Source organism: Lepidochelys kempii, chromosome 10, assembly GCF_965140285.1.
Source record: "Lepidochelys kempii isolate rLepKem1 chromosome 10, rLepKem1.hap1, whole genome shotgun sequence".
Taxonomy (NCBI): domain Eukaryota; kingdom Metazoa; phylum Chordata; order Testudines; family Cheloniidae; genus Lepidochelys; species Lepidochelys kempii.
The window spans coordinates 23302875-23321178 of NC_136389.1; the positions used below are offsets into that span (position 1 = coordinate 23302875).

Sequence of the window (18304 nt, forward strand, 5' to 3'; positions counted from 1 at the left end):
TATAAATCTGTTGTTGCTTCTTTGAGTGCTGTTGCTGTAGGTGCTCCACTTCAGGTCTCAGTGTGTCCCGGCACCGTCAGTTGGAGATTTACGGTAGCAGTGTCGCGCATGCGCGGTAGATATCTCACGGTGCCGTTGGTGCCGCGTCTAGTGTGCACATGACCTGACCCCTCCAGTTCCTTCTCAACCATCCTTGGCTGAAGACAGAGCTCTGGGGAAGTGTTCACCACTCTTCCCATACCTTTAGAAATAGTAGTTTAAATAGTGAGTGAGTGAGTTAGAAAGTTATCGTTAGTGTTAGTGTTAGTTTTATTTAAAGATTTTTTTGGTTACTTCTTCCGATTTTACCCTCCACGTAGTTTCCCCGCACCAGGGTTGGTTAACCATCAGAGATTTGTGGCTCCCCAGGCTTTAAGTGATGCAGCTCCTGCCATGAAGCAATGCCCGTTTCTGATGGGCACTCATTGTCTCGGGGAGGCATGTATACCACAAAAATGCACCCACTGTAGCAACCCGAAGGCAAGAGCCTGGCGCGACTGGGATCTCCGCTGGAAGAATAATGCCCAAGGATGACTGGTTTTTCTGCCCTCGACCTCCAAGATGTTTATATCTATATTACCATACGCCCCACTCACAGGAAATTCCTGCGATTCACAGTAGGACACGACCATTTCCAGTACAGAGTATGACCATTCAGCCTGTCCATTGCGTTGTCTTCTCCAAAACTGTAGCAGTAGTAGCGGCACATCTATGCAAACAAGGGATAACGTTTTTCCCATACTTGGACGATTGCTTTCTCAAAGGTCCAACTCAACAAGAAGCACTGGACACAGTCCAGATGATGATCACACTATTCAGGGATCTAGGGCTACAGATAAATGAATGAAAAACTACTCTAATCCCTGTTCAGCAACTGGACTTCATCTGGGCACATCTCAATGCCATCAAGGCCAAGGCATCCCTACCTCTGAACAGATTCATAACTCTGACAAACCTCATCTTAGAAGTCAGAGTAAGCCCCCAAATTCCAGCTGATACTGTCCGACAACTGTTAGGACACATGGCAGTCACAATGTTTGTGGTACGACACGCAGGACTATCCTATGCGCGGCCTACTGCACTGTTTGAGCTTGGTATACATACCGAACAAGCCCAGCCTATACAAACAACTTACAGTACTACCCTGTGTCTTGGACTCTCTACAGTGGTGGACAAGACCAGAAAATATATGCCTGGGCATCTCATTCCAACAGGAACCCCCATCAGTAGTAATCATAACGGACGCCTCGCTGATAAGATAGGGAGCCCACATGCATCAACACATGGCTTAAGGCAAATGGTCTCCTGTGGAGACTCATTTGCACATCAATTTACTAGAGTTATGTGTGGTTTGCAATGCCTGCAGACATTTTCTACCACATGTAAGGAACGAAACAATCTGCATAATAACAAACAACACTGCCTGTATGTTTTGCATCAGTCGTCAAGGCGGTGCTCAATCACACTCACTAGGCATCGAAGCCATGAAACTGTGGACCTGGTGCATACACCATAACATAAACATTTCGGCCTCCTACCTTCCCAGCTGTCAGAATTTGATGGCGGACATACTGAGCAGGTACTTCTCTCTGGACTATGAATGGGAAATGAACAGGGGAGTCCTGTAATCCATATTTCACCGGTGGGGCACTCCCCTTATTAACTTGTTCACATCCCCAACAAACCACAAATGTGCAATGTTCTGCTCGATAGCAGGAATGAGACCATGATCACTGGAGGACACCTTCCTCATCACATGGGATGCACAACTCATGTATGCATTCCCCCCGATTCCCTAATTTCATGTGTGATACATGAGATATGTATAGACAAGGTCATCCTGATAGTCCCGACGTGACCCAAACAAGCATGGTACCCTTACCTGCTATGCATGGCGATATGCGCCCCTCGAGCTTTCCGTTACCACTTGGACCTGCTGTCCCTGGACAACGGTCACACTCTTCACCCAAATCCAGAGAAACTTTATTTACAAGCATGACTCCTACATGGTTCCATCATGGCGAATTAGCCTGCTCGGAACAAGTCAAACACATATTACTAAACAGGAAAGTGAACACGCATAATACTTACTTTAAAAAATGGAAGACACCTTCCTGGTGTCAAGAAAAACACTTGGCGGTCTCCATTACACCATTACCTACTGGAACAGAAATGCTCAGGTTTAGCAATGAGCTCGATCAAAGTCCATCTTGAGGCCATTACAGCATTCCATCATGAGAATGACAGGACCTCGATCTTCGCACACCCCATTACTAAACACATCCTTGCAGGGCTCCAGAACATTTACCCAGAGGTTCGCCAACCTACTCCAGCCTGGGACCTCAGTCTGATATTGAAATGCCTTACCAGGCCACCATTTGAACCACTAGCCACCTGTTCCCTCCTCATTTATCCATGAAAGTGGCCTTGTTGGTCGCTATTACTTCTGCCAGATGTATAAGTGAGATAGGGGCTCTCATCACCGAGCCTCCCTATACATTATTCTTCAAAGACAAGGTCATGCTATGACCACACCCAAAACTTCTACCAAAGGTCACATCATCCTTTCATATGAATCAACCAATCCACCTTCCCACATTCTATCCTAAGCCTCATGGGACTCCCAACAGTGACCACTTTGCATACATTGGACATTAGGTGTGCATTAGCTTTTTACTTGGAAAAAAACAAACCTTTCCAAAAATCTCCCAGATTTTTTGTTTCTACTACCAAGCATTCCGTTTTAAAACATGCCCAGCATTCCACTCAGAGACTGTCAAAATGGATCTCCACATGCATTCAACGATACTATCGTATTCGAAACACTGACCAGCCTGCACACATCTGAGCTCATTCTACATGCTCAGTTTCAACCTTGTTAGTGTTCCTAGACAATGTTCCAATATTAGAGATTTGCAGGGTGGCCTCTGTCCACACATTCACTGAGCACTATGCAATTACTGAAGACTCCTGGGTTAACACCATAGTTGGCTTAACCATACTTACCTTTAAGACTCAAATGAACCTGAAGTCCCTCCTTGCCTTCTATGGGGCACTGCTCTACAGTCACCTGAAATGGAGCACCCATAAGGACAGCACGCGAAGAAGAGAAGGTTCCTCACCTTGTGCAGTAACTGAGATTCTTCGAGATGTGTGTCCCTGTGGGTCCTCCACTACCCACCCTCCTCCCCTTTACTTCTGAGTTCTCAGTAAGGACTCTGCGGTAGAGAAGGAACTGAAGGGATTGGGTTGTGTGTGTGCTAGAATGCAGCACCAACGGCACCACGAGACACCTACTGCGCACGTGTGGACACTGCTACTGTAAATCTCTGATAGACGGCGGTGGGATGCACTGACACCTGAAGTGGAGCACCCACAGGGACATGCATCTCGAAGAACCTCAGTTACTGCACAAGGTGAGGAACCTTCTCTTTCTCACCATATGAATTAAATAAACCAGGATTCTTGTGGGATGAGATTTTCCAGAGGGCAGGGATGGTTTCAGGCTGCTTCCAGTTCAGTCAAGTTAGGTTGCCTGCCCCCCACCTCTTAACCCAAAAAACAATTAATTTAGGCTGGCCCTACCCTATCTGCAGAGCTCCACTGCTGCTCCAGCAGCTCTGGGCCTCTGCTCTTTGCTTCCAAATCTCAGAAACGAGGAGCCCAGAAGTTGACCTTGCTCCCCAGGAGGGAAAGGGGAAAGTCCCAAGGTAGTAGGCTGGACCAATATACTTTCCACAGGAGGCAAAGGAGGGTTCTAGCTTGTTAAGAGCCCAGCTGCTCAGGGCCTGCTCCACTTTCCTTTCCATAGAATCACAGAAATGTGGAGCTAGAAGGGACCTCGGGAGGTCATGTAGTCCAGCCCCTTGCTCTGAGGCAGGAGCAAGTAAACCTAGGCCATCCGGGACAGGTGTTTGTCCAACCTATTCTTAATCTCCACAACCTCCCTTGGAGGCCTATTCCAGAGCTTAACTACCCTTATAGTTGGAAAGATTTTCCCAATATCTAACCTAAATCTCCCTTGCTGCACATGAAGCCCATTATTTCTTGCCCAGCCTTCAGTGGACATGGAGAACAATTGATCCCAGTCCTCTTTATAACAGCCCTTAAGATATTGGAAGACTGTTATCTGATCTCTCCTCAGTCTTCTTTCTGAAGACTAAACATGCCCAGGTTTTTTAACCTTTTCTCATAGGTCAAGTTTTGTAAAGCTTTTATCATTTTGGTTGCTCTCCTATGGACTCTCCCCAATTTGCCCACATCTTTCCTAAAATATGGTGCCCAGAACTGGATACAGTACTCCAGGTGAGGCCTCACCAGTACTGAGTAGAAGAGGACAATTTCCTCCTGTGTCTTACATACAACACTCCTGTCCATACACCCCAGAATGATGTTTGACTTTTTAGCCACTGCATCACATTGTTGACTCATATTCAATATGTGATCCACTACAACCCACAGATCCCTTTTCAGCAGTACTTCCGCCTACTCAGTTATTCTTCATTTGGCAGTTGTGCATCTGATATTTTCTTCCTCAGTGAAGCACTTTTCACTTGTCGTTATTTTCTCCCTTTCTGTCTTGTGAAAAACTGAAGCAGCCTGCCCGGCTTCCTCTTTTAAAACTGTCAGCATTTAGGTTACCTCCCTCACATGCCCCTCACCTGCTGCTGCTGCTCCTGTGCAAGCCATCTGAGATAATGGTAAAGCTCTGCTCCAAAACATCATGTACCGCCCCTATGCAGCACACTGACGAGGTGTGACCACATGGTCCCTAGGTTCTCAACATGCCGTGAGCCACTTCAGAAATGCAATATATAGAACTGGACCGGGTTTTACTCATATGGTTTTGGGCTCTTAGGTTTCAACAATATGTCGCTGAAATGGCCTAATGAAATTAAACACTTGAGAACCTTTGTGAGATAGAGACCTGTGAGATGGCACCAGTTGCTGATTAACACCATAGCTGCGTGGAAGAGGTTAGGGTAAAAGCTTACAAATATATGCCTGAGTTCAATTGCAGAGATAGAAAAAAATGTGTGGCTTTCCAAATATCTCTAACTACTCTTCTGCAATAAAGCGGACCGAGGGGAGGAGGGCATGCCACATACATACTTGGGAAATGTGGCTTTGAAGCTTGAAATTTATTTGCAGAGCACCAGGTTCCCTCAGGGGGTTTGGAAGTAAACGGCAAGAACCACACGCCCTGTTTCTGGGATAGGAAGCGGAAGCTGAAAACAGTTTAATGCTTCCTCCCAATAGTAGCTCGATCATCGCAGACACCCAATAAAAGTTTGTCTGGTACTACTGGCTTTTTAACCCAGACAGACAAATGAAAGGTATGCTGTTCATTTATAGTACGCTACACCTCTGGAAAATAGAATTCAATGTTTTGTTTGTAAACATCACACCTTATGCTTTTTAAAAATTCATAATGTACTAATTAATAAGAAATAATTGCAATTAGCTGTCCTGGCCTCACTATGGTAATACGCTTCTATTTAATAATATGACACGTACATAATGCCTTTCCCCTCAAAGCCCATCACCCATTATACACAAGGATCCATCTCCAAATTAAGGCCACCTCTGGGTTGAAACACAACGACTTGTTTAACAGCATGTAGCAATGCGGCATTTTAGGATGGGAAGGAGAACAGCTGATGGAATTGAAAATGCAGGAGAAATTTATTTCCTTATTTATTTTTTAAAATTTCTTTCACACTGTAGGTCTCTGGGCACATGCACAGACATTTGCAAAACAATACAGAAATGTGTGGATAAACGTCAATGCACGGTTTCAATGCTGATTCTATTAATTAAGCTGAAAGGAACAAGGGAAATGAAGGGGCCACCTCAGGCAAGACTGGTTTTGCCTTACACCCTGAGATTTGGGCTCTGTCAGGGAGAAAGTGAATTCCAGAGCCAAGGGCCCTCCACTATGCCACAGATAGACCCGGGCAATCAGTGACTAAGAATAAGGATGTGTGAGCTGAATTCCCCTGTTGTGCTGATGCACAAGGAGAGGGGCAAACGCTCAAGTAGCAGGGCCCCAAACCTGCAAGGGCTTTATAAATCAATGTCAACACTACCTTGAATTGCACCTGAGAGCAACAGAGAGCTAGTGCAGAGTAACAGGGCACCATGTGTTTAACAACACTGAACAGAAAAACAAGGGGAGACGAAATAAACCGTCTGGAGATGATGGAGGCTGGGAACACTGAGGTAACCAGAATGTAATTACCCAGATTGGAATTTCATGCTAAACACCAAAGTTAACTTTCCCTTTCTAAAAGTGTCATGTGATCCTTAATGACCCACAAGCTCCTGGGACTTCTCTTTTACGCCTCGTCTCAAAGATGCATCCTGAACTGAAAAGGGAATCCTGACTAATTGTAGCTCTAACTTTTGTAAACTCACCCTTTTTCATATCATTGATATTATCATGCACAGGCTACCATTGACCTGAAAGATATCAAGAGTTTCAGTATCCAAACACTCTATGGTTCTTGCCTGATGGTTCTGGAAGGACAAATCCAAAAGACTGAGGCAAGAACTGACCTGTCTGGGAATTTCCAGCACAATTGGCCATGGCTGATACAACTTGGAGTCTCAGCATCGATCCAGGTATTTTTCATTTTAAAATAGTTTGATGAATTATTATTTATTATTTGTAATCCAGTAGTACCAAGAAGCTCCAGTCATGGACCAGAACCTTGCTGTGCTAGGCACTGTGCACCCACAGAATGTAAAGATGGGATCTGCCCCCAAAAGTTTACAATCTAAGTAAGGCCAAAATATAAGCCTTAAGGATGAATTTGCTGGTTTGTGAACCAGTCTATTCCATTTTGATCTTTGATAGTATAGAGCATGTGATGATCAGGCATTTAAAATGCAATGCAAGTCCTGAAGAGAGAGATTTTCAGAGCAATGCATTGCTCAGTGAGACACAGTTCCCATGATTTTAATGGGAATGTGTACTTTACTGGGAAATATTTCCTTAAATGTCCCCTCATGGAATTAACAGAAAAATCCTCCTGTCTTCTAAACTGTGTGTGTGCACACATCAATGGTTTATTGTATAATCTTAGATATATTTTCATCTTTTTATGGGATAAGGTGTAACTTAAGCAATATGTGACATAAAATTGATTCCTACAATTGATTAAACTCAAGTTAAATTGCAGTTCATTCCAATGGATCTATTTGATACTAGAAATGTTAATAGATAACGAATGAATGGGTTAAAGCTCTGCTATTTATGGGTCGATTTTAGTAACAATTGTAGATAAAAGTAACTTTTCCTTCTGCTGTCCTTCTCTGAAAAGGAACAGGCCAGGATATTGTTTTTGAATGTCTGTTTTCAGTACATATACATATCTTTTATCAGATGGTTGTGTCCCTTCAAATATTAAATTCCACTCAAGAGAGACGTGTGCAAATTATGACTGGACGAACATCAGTCACATACACAGTTAACTCTCGTTACATTGGCCAGCAAATGGAAATTTTCTGTCAAAGTGTACATAACAGTGAGGCACTACTGACATTTGGCTACCCTAAGGCGACCAATCTGACTCTTGTGTTACAGAAACTAGGTAGGATGCTGGTTTTTTTGTAGTCTTTTTATGCAACAGGACTTTGTGTTCATTACTACTTTTTGTGTAATTCTTTGCAAGTTGATTCGCTGTGTGCCACCGATACTGTCTAAAAAGTCACAGTATTTCCTTTCTCCAATAAAAATGGTAGCACTTAAAAATGTGTATGGCATGAGATGAGTTAGATCTATTATTTTTTGTATTCCAGTTGAGGTCAGGGCACCATTGTGCTAGATGCTGTACAAATACAGTACAAAACACCAGTCTCTACCCCAAGAGCTCACAATTGAATTAGACAAGATTGATAAAGTGTGGGAGAAAGGTTAGCATTATTGCCATGTTATAGATGGGGAAATGAGGGGCACCAAGGGAAAATAACTTGCTAAGGTCACACCGAGAATCTGTGGCAGCACTGGGCATTGAACCCACATCTCCTGAGTCCCAGGTCAGAGCCCTAACCCCAAGAAGGCACTCACTCTACCACAAATTGCTTCAGGTATAATTTTGTCTTTAGCTTCCAACCAGCTTTTACAGGCTATTTTAGCTACCTATGCTGAAACAATTCAGCAGTTCTGGAATCATTAATACTGTGAAAGATGAGTCTTTAGGGGTTTTTTTTAAGCAGTCAAACTATTGCACATATGTCTCCATCACATACATTCTTTCCCTTTATGTAACAATGAGAAGAACTGAAATACAAGGCAAACATTGATCAATTAATGATCAAACTGGTTAATAGCCTGCCCATCATCATCTGTTGCATACCAAAAAAAGCAACCAAAAAAGCCCCCAGATCCACCAAACATCACTTGCAGCATGAAATTCTCCCTACTCCCCCAAAACAGAAGTGCATCCAATAGTGATGAGATTTCCATTTGGGGTTTTGTAGGAGGGCCCTAACCATAGGGAACCAATGCAGTTCTGCTGTTTGCAGTGGGAGAGGGTAGGATTGGGAGCCCCCACACAGGGTGCAGAAACCAACCACTGTGTGCAGCAGCAGAGCACAGGTCCAAAGGGATTTACAGTGCAGGGTTTATTTGTCAATAGGGATAACAGGGACTCCATTGGAGCACACATTGCTGCAGTCCTGGCAACAGAGCGTAGGTGGAGGGAAAGGTTTCTTCCCTCAAGCCCATATGGAACTCCTGAGCACACAACCCAGTTATTCAGGCCACGCACCATCACTAACATTTGCCTCATAATGCTTAGATAAAATGAAAGGGCCGTTGACACTAATACCATGTGCTGGTTCCTGCTCATCTCCCCCCTCCCTTCTTTCCACAGGGATCCCGGGTCTCCCTCGGTCAAGGAGTCTCCCCCTCTCTTACTCACACAGGGCATGAGCTGGTGCTGCTAGGAGTCGAATTCTTGGCAGACTCCCCTGTGCTCTGCTGTACAGGAAAAGATTTCCTTTGTGCCACGTTGCCAACACCATTTGGCCCAGCAGCTCCACATCTGGATGAAGGAGTGGCCAGGTCAAATTTGAGTGGCGTTGCAACCTTGTGTGCCAGGTACCACTGCATTGGAGTGGTCAGGCCCTGGCCTCTGGCTCTGTGGCCTACGGAACTTTGAGCAAGGCAAAAGCCTAGGGGCAGAGGTGGCACAATCCCCCTCACCCCCCCCCCCACACACACGAGCCACCTCAGTTGGCACCGCTGGTCTAAACCTGGTCCCTGCACCAAGAGAAGGCTTGACCTAGGTGATTTGGCTAGCAGTTGTGTATGAAGGGCTATAGTAGTCTCCATGGCAACCATAAACCTCACCACCACCACATGGCTTGAGCTGTGGATCTGTTTAGGTGCAGGCAGAGCCACTTGTCACATGCCAGCCTACCCTCCAAACATCAACACTGAAGGAGCCACCACAGCTGCATGGCACTAGAGGTTGTAGACCTTATCTCCATCTTTACTTCCTATCTCCCACTGCAATAAGTGTCTTCTGTGCCCAAATGGAAGAATGGTCACATTTAGGTAAACTCTGTAATGTAAGGAACCCACAGTCATGTAAGCACAGGTGTCATGGAGGTCAACAGGGACCAAACCAGTACTTTCAGTACCAATAGCTAAAGCCCTACTACTTAAATCAAAAGGTGTGTTTCCATTAGCTGTTAATAGGTGCTCACTCTCATTGAGCCAGCCACTAACTGGATCACAAGCTAGCATACTGCATGCCTCTCCACATTTTTGCCTGCTTCTCTAAAATGTTTCTGGGTTTCAGGTTCCCCCCTTTTTCCCCTCCTGTTTTCCCTCCTCCTTTTATGTCCTTTTCCCATTTTGCTAGTGAAAAAGTGGGAGTGGAAGGGGGAAAAAGAACAAAAAATTTCATTTGAAATATTATGATAATCTCTATTTATAATAGAGGGGAACATTTGACCTCAAAATAGGTCTTATTTGCTAAAGGAAACTATGCCAGTATGCTGGGTGCTATAAAAACCATGTGTATTGACAGACAATAAAGCCCTGATCTTGCAAAGCACATTGACTCCTATGAGACCACTCACATACTTAAGATTGTGTATAACTTTTAAGTGCTTTGCTAGATCCTGGCTTAATATATACAAATGCAATTAAAGAACCCAGTTTTTGGGCTCAGCAAACCCAAGACCACAGCCCATGCCATTCTAGAGTGTCTGATGTTTTATGGCTTTACTTGAAAGGTGTATTCACTGGCACTTTCGGTTTTGTATAAGCCTGCACTGAATGGGATGGAGCCCGTTAAAATGGCATGATTAATGTTATGTTCCTTGCTTTTAGCAAACAAAGCCAAGACGACCTTTGAAATTCAATATGATGACAAATATATAACTCTGAATATGGATGTTGTTACTGACTTTGAATTGTATGATACATTTGAACTGATGGCAGAGGTAAAACATTCAATAACTGTTCTCAAGCATCTGGGACTTCCCTTCATGAGTAAGGTAATAAAACATAGATAGATAGCTTTGTGTGCTTTGTTTAGAGGAATGTATTGAGTTACCATGGATAATAATTTTAATTTTAGTTACACTGGCACGAATCCATTGTAACATCAGTCGCAGTACTCCAGATTTAGAATGATGTAGGTGAGAGCAGGTCTTGGCTCAGCATATCCAAATATTTAATTAATATAAATAAATATCATGCAGAGCTAACAGTCCACTTCCAATACATAAATCCAGTAGCTAGTAGAAATTTCTGTTCTTACGTGATTAAACATGCACTTCAGAAAGGAGCAGATTTACAATAAGCCATGGTGATCACATTTTCTAATGTGAACAGATTCTTAGCAAACCAGAAAGACTTTACTGAAAACAGTTTTTTCACACAACCCTGATATAGAATCACTGTGTTTTGGTTTAAGTCATTTGTAGCTCTTTAGCAGGGACGTTTGACCGGATGCAATGACTGCTGCACGTTTCACTGCCTCTCACCATACTCAAGCAATTTACTATTCCAGTAATATTTTCAAGCTTCCAAGCCACCCACTGGGGTCAGCAAAAAACTGCACACATTCATCTCTTGGGAAGGCTCCTCACCTTCTGTTGGGTAACGCGTAGAAGTAGTACTAGTAAGCTCCTGATGTAGCCTCCTACCTGAGATGAGAGAATGTGTAGCTAGGAGACAGAATGTAGATTAAGGTACATTCTTCTTAAAATAAATATTAGATCCATATTAGAGCCTCATATTTTCAATGTTGAAATTAGTATTAAGTATTTAATGCCAACATCTTACTAAAGAGGACAGGAACTACACTCTTGCTTTTCCCACCTTGAGATCTTTTATTGTAACGTCTTATCCTCTAAAAGTCTCCATGAGAAAAGGAAGAGTGCTGAGACGCTGACTCCTTCAGTGCTTTATGCATGTAGGAAGCATGGGTTAACTCTGAATTACTGAGCACTCCAGTGACGAGCTAAGTGCCCTCAGCTCCTGCTGACTCAGCATACATCACACATGCTGACTTGAGGGTACTCAGTACCATGAGGGACTATTCAGCATCTTGTAGGATCAAGCTCTAAATGTGGTATCTCCCAATAAGTCTATAAGCATTTAAGTCCTATGGATACATTTATGTTAACCGGTGTCCATGGACACAGTATTAACGCAGTACAGCTCTGGAGTGCATTGGAGTTTGGTACAAATGAGGTTAAGGGAGTTAAGCTTGCATTGTCTGTTTTAGTATGATTAACTATGATAATTAAGAGATCCAGGTGGAAAATGGCGGGGGGGGTCTACTTCTAAACCAACCCATTCAGAAATATGTAAGTCAGCATTATAACTGCTAAGGCAGGAAATACCATTTAATATTATTTAAGTCTCCCGATGCTCCTCTATAGCTCAGTTTTAAAGTCACCAGCTATTAAATCATCAAATGTGAGCAGCAGAGCTGATTCAGCAAATACGCTGCTTTGCTAAAGCAGAGACACTTTGTAGAGCTGTCAGTTTCCATAAACTTTTTGTGGAAAACGCAGGTTCCAGTCTCTGCTCTGTCTGATTTGGCATGCAAACATTTGTGCTGAATCAGACAGCAGCAATTTGAACATGGGCTTCCCACCTCCCAAGGCCAGTGCTCTGATCACCCGGCTACATTGAGTGAGACTGACTGACACACACACGCTCCCACTTCCATTAAATCATTCAGAAGGTTTGTTCATGGAATGAAAACAAATGTTGAAACCTTGAAAGCTGCCACAAAGCAGAATTGTCATCCACTGGTCAGTGCTTTGCCCAGCACTTTAAGATACATTAAAGCAACCTCATGACTTGGGCAACTCTGAGGAACATTGCAAGGGGCACACAACCCATATAACTTATTGTGAAGAGCTAAAAGACCCTGCATGTTTTACTGTGTGTTGTATAATGGGACACTTTGCATTGGGCTTTGCTTGAGTTAGCAGCTCCAACGCTAGCTTTGTAGAGACTAGAAACTAGCTTTTTACCAGAGAGCCTTATAGTGAGAGACTGCCCTTTACACATTCTGTTTGCTGTCTTTCTGCTTACTCCCCAGATAGCATTCCTCGAAGTCCTAACTGCAAGTGAAATTGAAGGCTCTATGAAGTTGACCTGTGAACCAAATACAAACCTCTCAGTCACCATCAATGTGAAAAATGAACAGCAAAGGTGAGAGGGTGATTTTGGTAATTGTAAAGTTTGAATTCGGCTGGTGAGATCACAGAAATACAGTTAAGGCCTTATTAAATGGCCCAAATACTAATGAAGTGGATAATAAATCCTTAAATAAAATACACAGCCCTGATAAACAGGATGTTAGCTCAGGGAAATGTATGCGGGGCTGAAGAATGGTATCAGTCCCTAACTGCTGGTGATAGGGAAAATTTAGCAGGCATGGTCTGCTGTTCCCCTAGCCTGCTCCAAACACAGGGGCTTGGGAAAGTAGATGCATGTTTTGTGCTGGCCTCTTGACCGTCCGCCTCCTCCTCCCACATTTCTATGAAGAAACTGTAGAATCCTCTGCAAGAAATCTCCACTTCCTTACTTCCCCAGGCAGGAGACAGGCAGCATTTCTATGGAGTTTTGCCACTGTATTCCTTTGGCGGGGACCAGATGACTGAGGCTCTGACCCAGCAAAGTTCTTAAGCCCGTGCCTTAACTCTAAGCATGTGTTTTAACTCCCATTAAAGTCACTTCAGCACAGTTAAACCTCAGTAAAAATTGTGAAAACTTCCTGATTCTTCTAATTTGGGGGCATTCTGATGCATAGCGCTTGTGGTATTTACAGTGTTTATTTCCAGAATTCTTCTAAAACTTTTCAAGGATGTTCTATGAAAGATTAATAGAAAAGGGATTCACTTCAGAAGGACTAGATAGAAAATATCGTAATAGAAAGGACTTGGAAAGACTAATGCACAAACTTCTGAGCTTTTTAAGGGGTCTAAGAGATGTATTATTTTGGCTTTTGAAATTCTGGAATATTACACATGTATTTCAGTATATTCCAGCCAGGAGTACTTCTTTGCACTAAGAACTCGTTCACATTTAGCTAGAATTTTGACCATAGCAAATTTTCATCAGGAAACTATGACTGACTGCATTAATAGCCCCATATTCCTAGTACAAGTCCCATGTTTAAATCAGTGATGCACATGTGATACATTCCAAAAAAATCATATTCCTATATATTGGACTTCCTTGGAATGCACATCTTCCATTGAGGTCAGAATTTGTCATTTCATTTCTTTTGCCTTGAACAAGTCTATTAAGTGCAATTCATAATTCACGAGACTCTGGTAGATTCAGAGGCCTATGCGGTTGCACCCACGTATTCCAGCAGTGGTTTGGACCCTTTTGAGTGTTCTGTTCCAGTGACTCATGAGTAGTTTTAGTAATATTTTTGTCCAAACAATGTATTTCTTTCCTCTAGTGAAGAACTGAATATAAAAGCCCTACAGAATGTCCCCTTCCTTCTTCAATACTTCCCCAGCACAGCTGAACTTTCTTCAAAGGTAACTATCTACAGGTTATCCACCCTCCATGTCTTTTGCTACACCCATCTAATTTTTCAAGATTCTAACAGCAGGATTTCTAGCACTAACAACTATTAATTTTTTATTATTGGTGGGGTTTTTTGGCACAGCGCATTTCCAAGATGCTGGATATGTTCCAAAGCAATAATTGTCAGCATTCCTAGCACAATAGGGGGGATTCATTTATATCAGTAGATTCCACTTCCTAAACACTGGATAAAGCAATGCCAGAATTTTGTATCCATAAAGAATTTCTTTTGCTGTCCCAAAGCTGTATTTATAATTACGTTGGTTATTTAAAAAAACAATGGTCAGTGAGGAAATTATTCTGGAAACTGGCTACTAACAGTGGGTGTGGAATACAAAAGCAAAGTAGGGAAGGGAAAGAATAACATTGTCCACAGGAGACAGTAGACTATTTGTGTGTGAGCAGTTATTGCCAGAGTAACAAAGCCTAATTCCTTATGAGGAAGGCTACGTTTTAGTCACAGGCACTTTTATTAAAAGTCACGGACAGGTCATAGGCAATAAACAAAAATTTACAGCCTGTGACCTGTCCATGACTTGAACTGGGGGTGCTCTGGTGGGGCGGTCCAGGGGCGCTGCAGGTGCTGGGGGGTGGCCCGGGAACCCGCTGTTGCTGGGGAAGGGGGGCTAGATGGCAGCGCACGGCCTGGGACCCTCGCTGGTGCTGGGGTGGGGGAGGGTTGGCGGGGCTGGCAGCCTCCCTACCCGGCTCCGCATGTCCCTGCAGCTCCTAGGGGGAGGGGCAGCCAAGGGGATGCTGCACACTGCTCCCACCACAAGCGCTGGCTCTGCAGCTCCCATTGGCCAGGAACTGAAGCCAATGGGAGCTGCGGGGGTGGCGCCTAAAGCCATGGGCAGTGCGTGGAGCCCTCTGGCCACTCCTCCTAGGAGCTGCAGGGACGTGCTGGTGGGAGCTGGGGAGACCCTCTACGCCGAGGTAAGCACTTCTTCCCATAGCCCTGAGCCCCCTCCTACACACCCAAACTGCTGCTGCTGGCGGCTCAGGGGCTTCCTGGCTCGGGTAGCCCCTGAGCCAGCACTACCCACTGCAGAAGTCATGGAGGTCATGGAAAGTCACAGAATCCGTGACTTCCGTGACAGACACACACATTGAGAACAGTCTGTTTTTGTAACCTTTCATGCTACAATATGAATGTAAGAAAGAAAATGACAAATCACATCCACCTTTCCGTGTAATATACTCTGCCACAGAAACAAGAGTCTGAGTCTAATTAAGTCAGTTTTTCTTTCACTTTAACTGGAATTCCCATAGGTAAATTACTCCATGAGGGAAGCAGAAGGCAGGCTGTCTATCAGGATGGGAAAAAAGGATTTCCATCTTACAACTAAGTTAACTTTCACTGAGACCAGCTACAGAAAAGTCATTGAAATGATGCACACAATGCCCCAGGTTGGTACCATCGGCTAAATAGCCACTGCCATTTTGTGTCCATGCTTAGGACTAATCCTGCCCCTGTTGGAGCCATTAGGAGTTTTGCTATCGACTGCATTAGCAGCAGGAGTAGGCCTGTAGTATTCTACGGATCATGGTTAGTTTAGTTTAGTATCCAACAATGTAACCACTGTTTGGTTTGGGGTTTGTCTGCGCATACACATAGACAGTGCACAGTATATACAAATACATGCTGTAGAGAAAATGTTGTAATATATTTAAAACTGAATATTGGCCAACTCTTTCTACTCAGTTACCACACATACTTCCTAGTCTAAGTAGAGAAGAAAACTGTAAAAACGTCTTCTACCACTGTTTGTAGTAACTGCTTGTGCAAACACTGGATTTTTTTTTTAAATGGTGACACTGTGGTGCAATAGAGAGAATACTGTAATAGGTGTGGTCAGATAGAGATGGCAGAGTAAGCAATAAGTGTACAAAAACAGATATTGTAAAGAGGTTACAGTACTGTGTATGTTTGGTTACAGTAGACAGAGTAGGGTATTTGACAGCAGACATGCACTGTCATTTATATAATGGTAGTAACTAAAAGCCTCAGTGAAGGATCAGGGTTCCTTTGAATTGACACCATACAAACATTTATTTAATAGATAATCACTGGCCGCAGTGAATTCAATCCCAAATTACACGTTTTAGATTTTTCTGTCTCCAAAGTCTTGGTTTTTAATGGATTCCTCCCCCGATTCTGTTTTCAGTTAAAATTTCTTCCAAGGCAGCTTGTGTTCATGATGGTTTACCAGAAAAGTAACAGAACTCATTTGTTGAGACACATTGTGCTGTGGGACGGCAAGGAGGTAAAAGTAACAGGCGCTTACACTGGACTCTTCCCAAAGTTATCTGGAGGTCATGACATTAAGGGTAGGTTTCTCAACTTTCTAGGAAGCCTTGATAGCAGAAAATAAGGGAAACTTAAAAGTGAAGGACACAAAATCTGGTTATCTAAATATTTTAATGCCAGATAAGTTCAAACATTTTGGGACCAATCCTATAGATCTTGCTCAGGCAAAGTTGCCAATGAATTCAAGGAGTAAGGACTTCAATATTGCGCCCTTTGTTTCTATCCTTTGGGATGAGACTGTAAAGCAAGCTAGGTTATTTCATATGGCCTTCTTCAGAAACTGCTTGTAGTAAATTACATTCCACCAAGGCAGCCCAGGAACCCCGGGGGCATTGTGCACATTGCCTTGTGTTCTCCCTAGAGCAGTGGCCCTTTACCACTCCCACCTTTCTAAGGCATCTGTCTAGAAAGATCATCTAGCCCCCGATGCTGAGATATCTTCATCTGAAAATAACAACTTTCCTGGTGTTCCCTACAGGAATTTCTTTTGAGCAGATGTCTCCATTTTAATTACTGCATGGTTGATTTATTAGTAAATAGAGAATTTTCCCCCCTTCTGTGGTTCTTTTTAGTCAGTAGAAATCAACATGTGGCACAAAAAATGATTTTATGAGAAAAAGATATTCTTGCTAAGTGCCAAATGTTGTCCTTGTCTTCTTGAGGTGCTATGTCATGTGCACTGTCACTAATTAAAAGTAACAGAAAACCAGCATGGTAATCTGAAGTTAATCTGTTTGAACTCTTTCTTTTAGTGGAGTTTTTCCATCCTCTCTCCATTCCTTTCCCCTGGCATTCGAAGGTCAACATGTATGTGGAGCATTCAACACACAATCATCAGGATGATGTCACCATTGGTTGGAACAACAAAGACCAGGTAAAACAGCACACAGCACAGAAGAAATTTGTGGAATATCAAGTGTGTTTGAAAAGACTAAATGAGACAGAAAGATAGTCAAGGAATTTGAGCAGGAGAAAAACTGTAGACTTAAGATAACTTTGTAAAACTATGAATGTGGAGCAGTCCTTATTCTTAGTGGAACTACTTAAATGCAATGCCTTTTATTGTATGCAACATCCTTCATACAGCAACCCTACAAACTGCTTTACAAAGAGAGGCAACCAAAGGCTAAATGGAAATGGTCCAGAGTGGAAGACTGAAGGAATTTCAACCCAAATGAAAGGGCAAAAAACAGCTATTCAGAATAACATGCAGGCCAAGATTGAAGGTGCAAATGACCAGGATGGGGCAGAGGATGGATATAGGGTCAAAGAGGTAGAATGGAGCAAGTCTTTGGGGAATTTCAAAGCCAAAAAAAGAATTTTGAATTAGGTGAGAAGCCACTGAAGGTGGGGAGGTGGTTGTAAGGGATTAAGAGATTGTTTCTTTCAATGAAGTGGGTCAGATTCATACTAACAGGAGTTAGACAATAAATACCCCAAGTGGCAGGCATTTTAAACATCAGTGATTTAATCACAGCCTTTTCTTTGATTTCTCCTAATTAGCAATAAGAATGATACATTTGGCATAAAATGTCTAATACATTTTATCAGAGGGGTAGCTGTTTTAGTCTGTATCCCAAAAAAACCCCAAAAAACCAAGGAGTCTGGTGGCACCTTAAAGACTAACAGATTTATTTGGGCATAAGCTTTTGTGGGTTAAAAACCACTTATTCTGAAGACTGAAGGAGATGAAGACTGAAGAAGTCATTTTTTAAGCCCGGAAGCTTATGTCCAAATAAATCTGTTAGTCTTTAAGGCACCACTGGACTCCTCATTGTTTTAATACATTTTACACTGTAACAGATAAACCAGTTTCAGTTTTTAAAATAAAGGAGCAAATCTGCCTTTAAAAATAATTGGTAAAGGAC

General features: G+C 43.0%; 1 protein-coding gene across 1 annotated transcript in view; it reads left to right on the plus strand.

Annotated features, from left to right (window-relative positions):
- The window catches only part of LOC140918001 (uncharacterized), a 152269-nt gene that overhangs the window by 107790 nt on the left and 26175 nt on the right, over positions 1 to 18304 (plus strand). The window contains exons 50-57 of the mRNA XM_078854475.1: positions 6490 to 6663; positions 7427 to 7634; positions 10388 to 10554; positions 12621 to 12733; positions 13995 to 14076; positions 15398 to 15535; positions 16294 to 16456; positions 17189 to 17310. Coding sequence (XP_078710601.1) covers positions 6490 to 6663; positions 7427 to 7634; positions 10388 to 10554; positions 12621 to 12733; positions 13995 to 14076; positions 15398 to 15535; positions 16294 to 16456; positions 17189 to 17310 — 1167 coding nt within the window. The remainder of the gene's footprint in view (positions 1 to 6489; positions 6664 to 7426; positions 7635 to 10387; positions 10555 to 12620; positions 12734 to 13994; positions 14077 to 15397; positions 15536 to 16293; positions 16457 to 17188; positions 17311 to 18304) is intronic.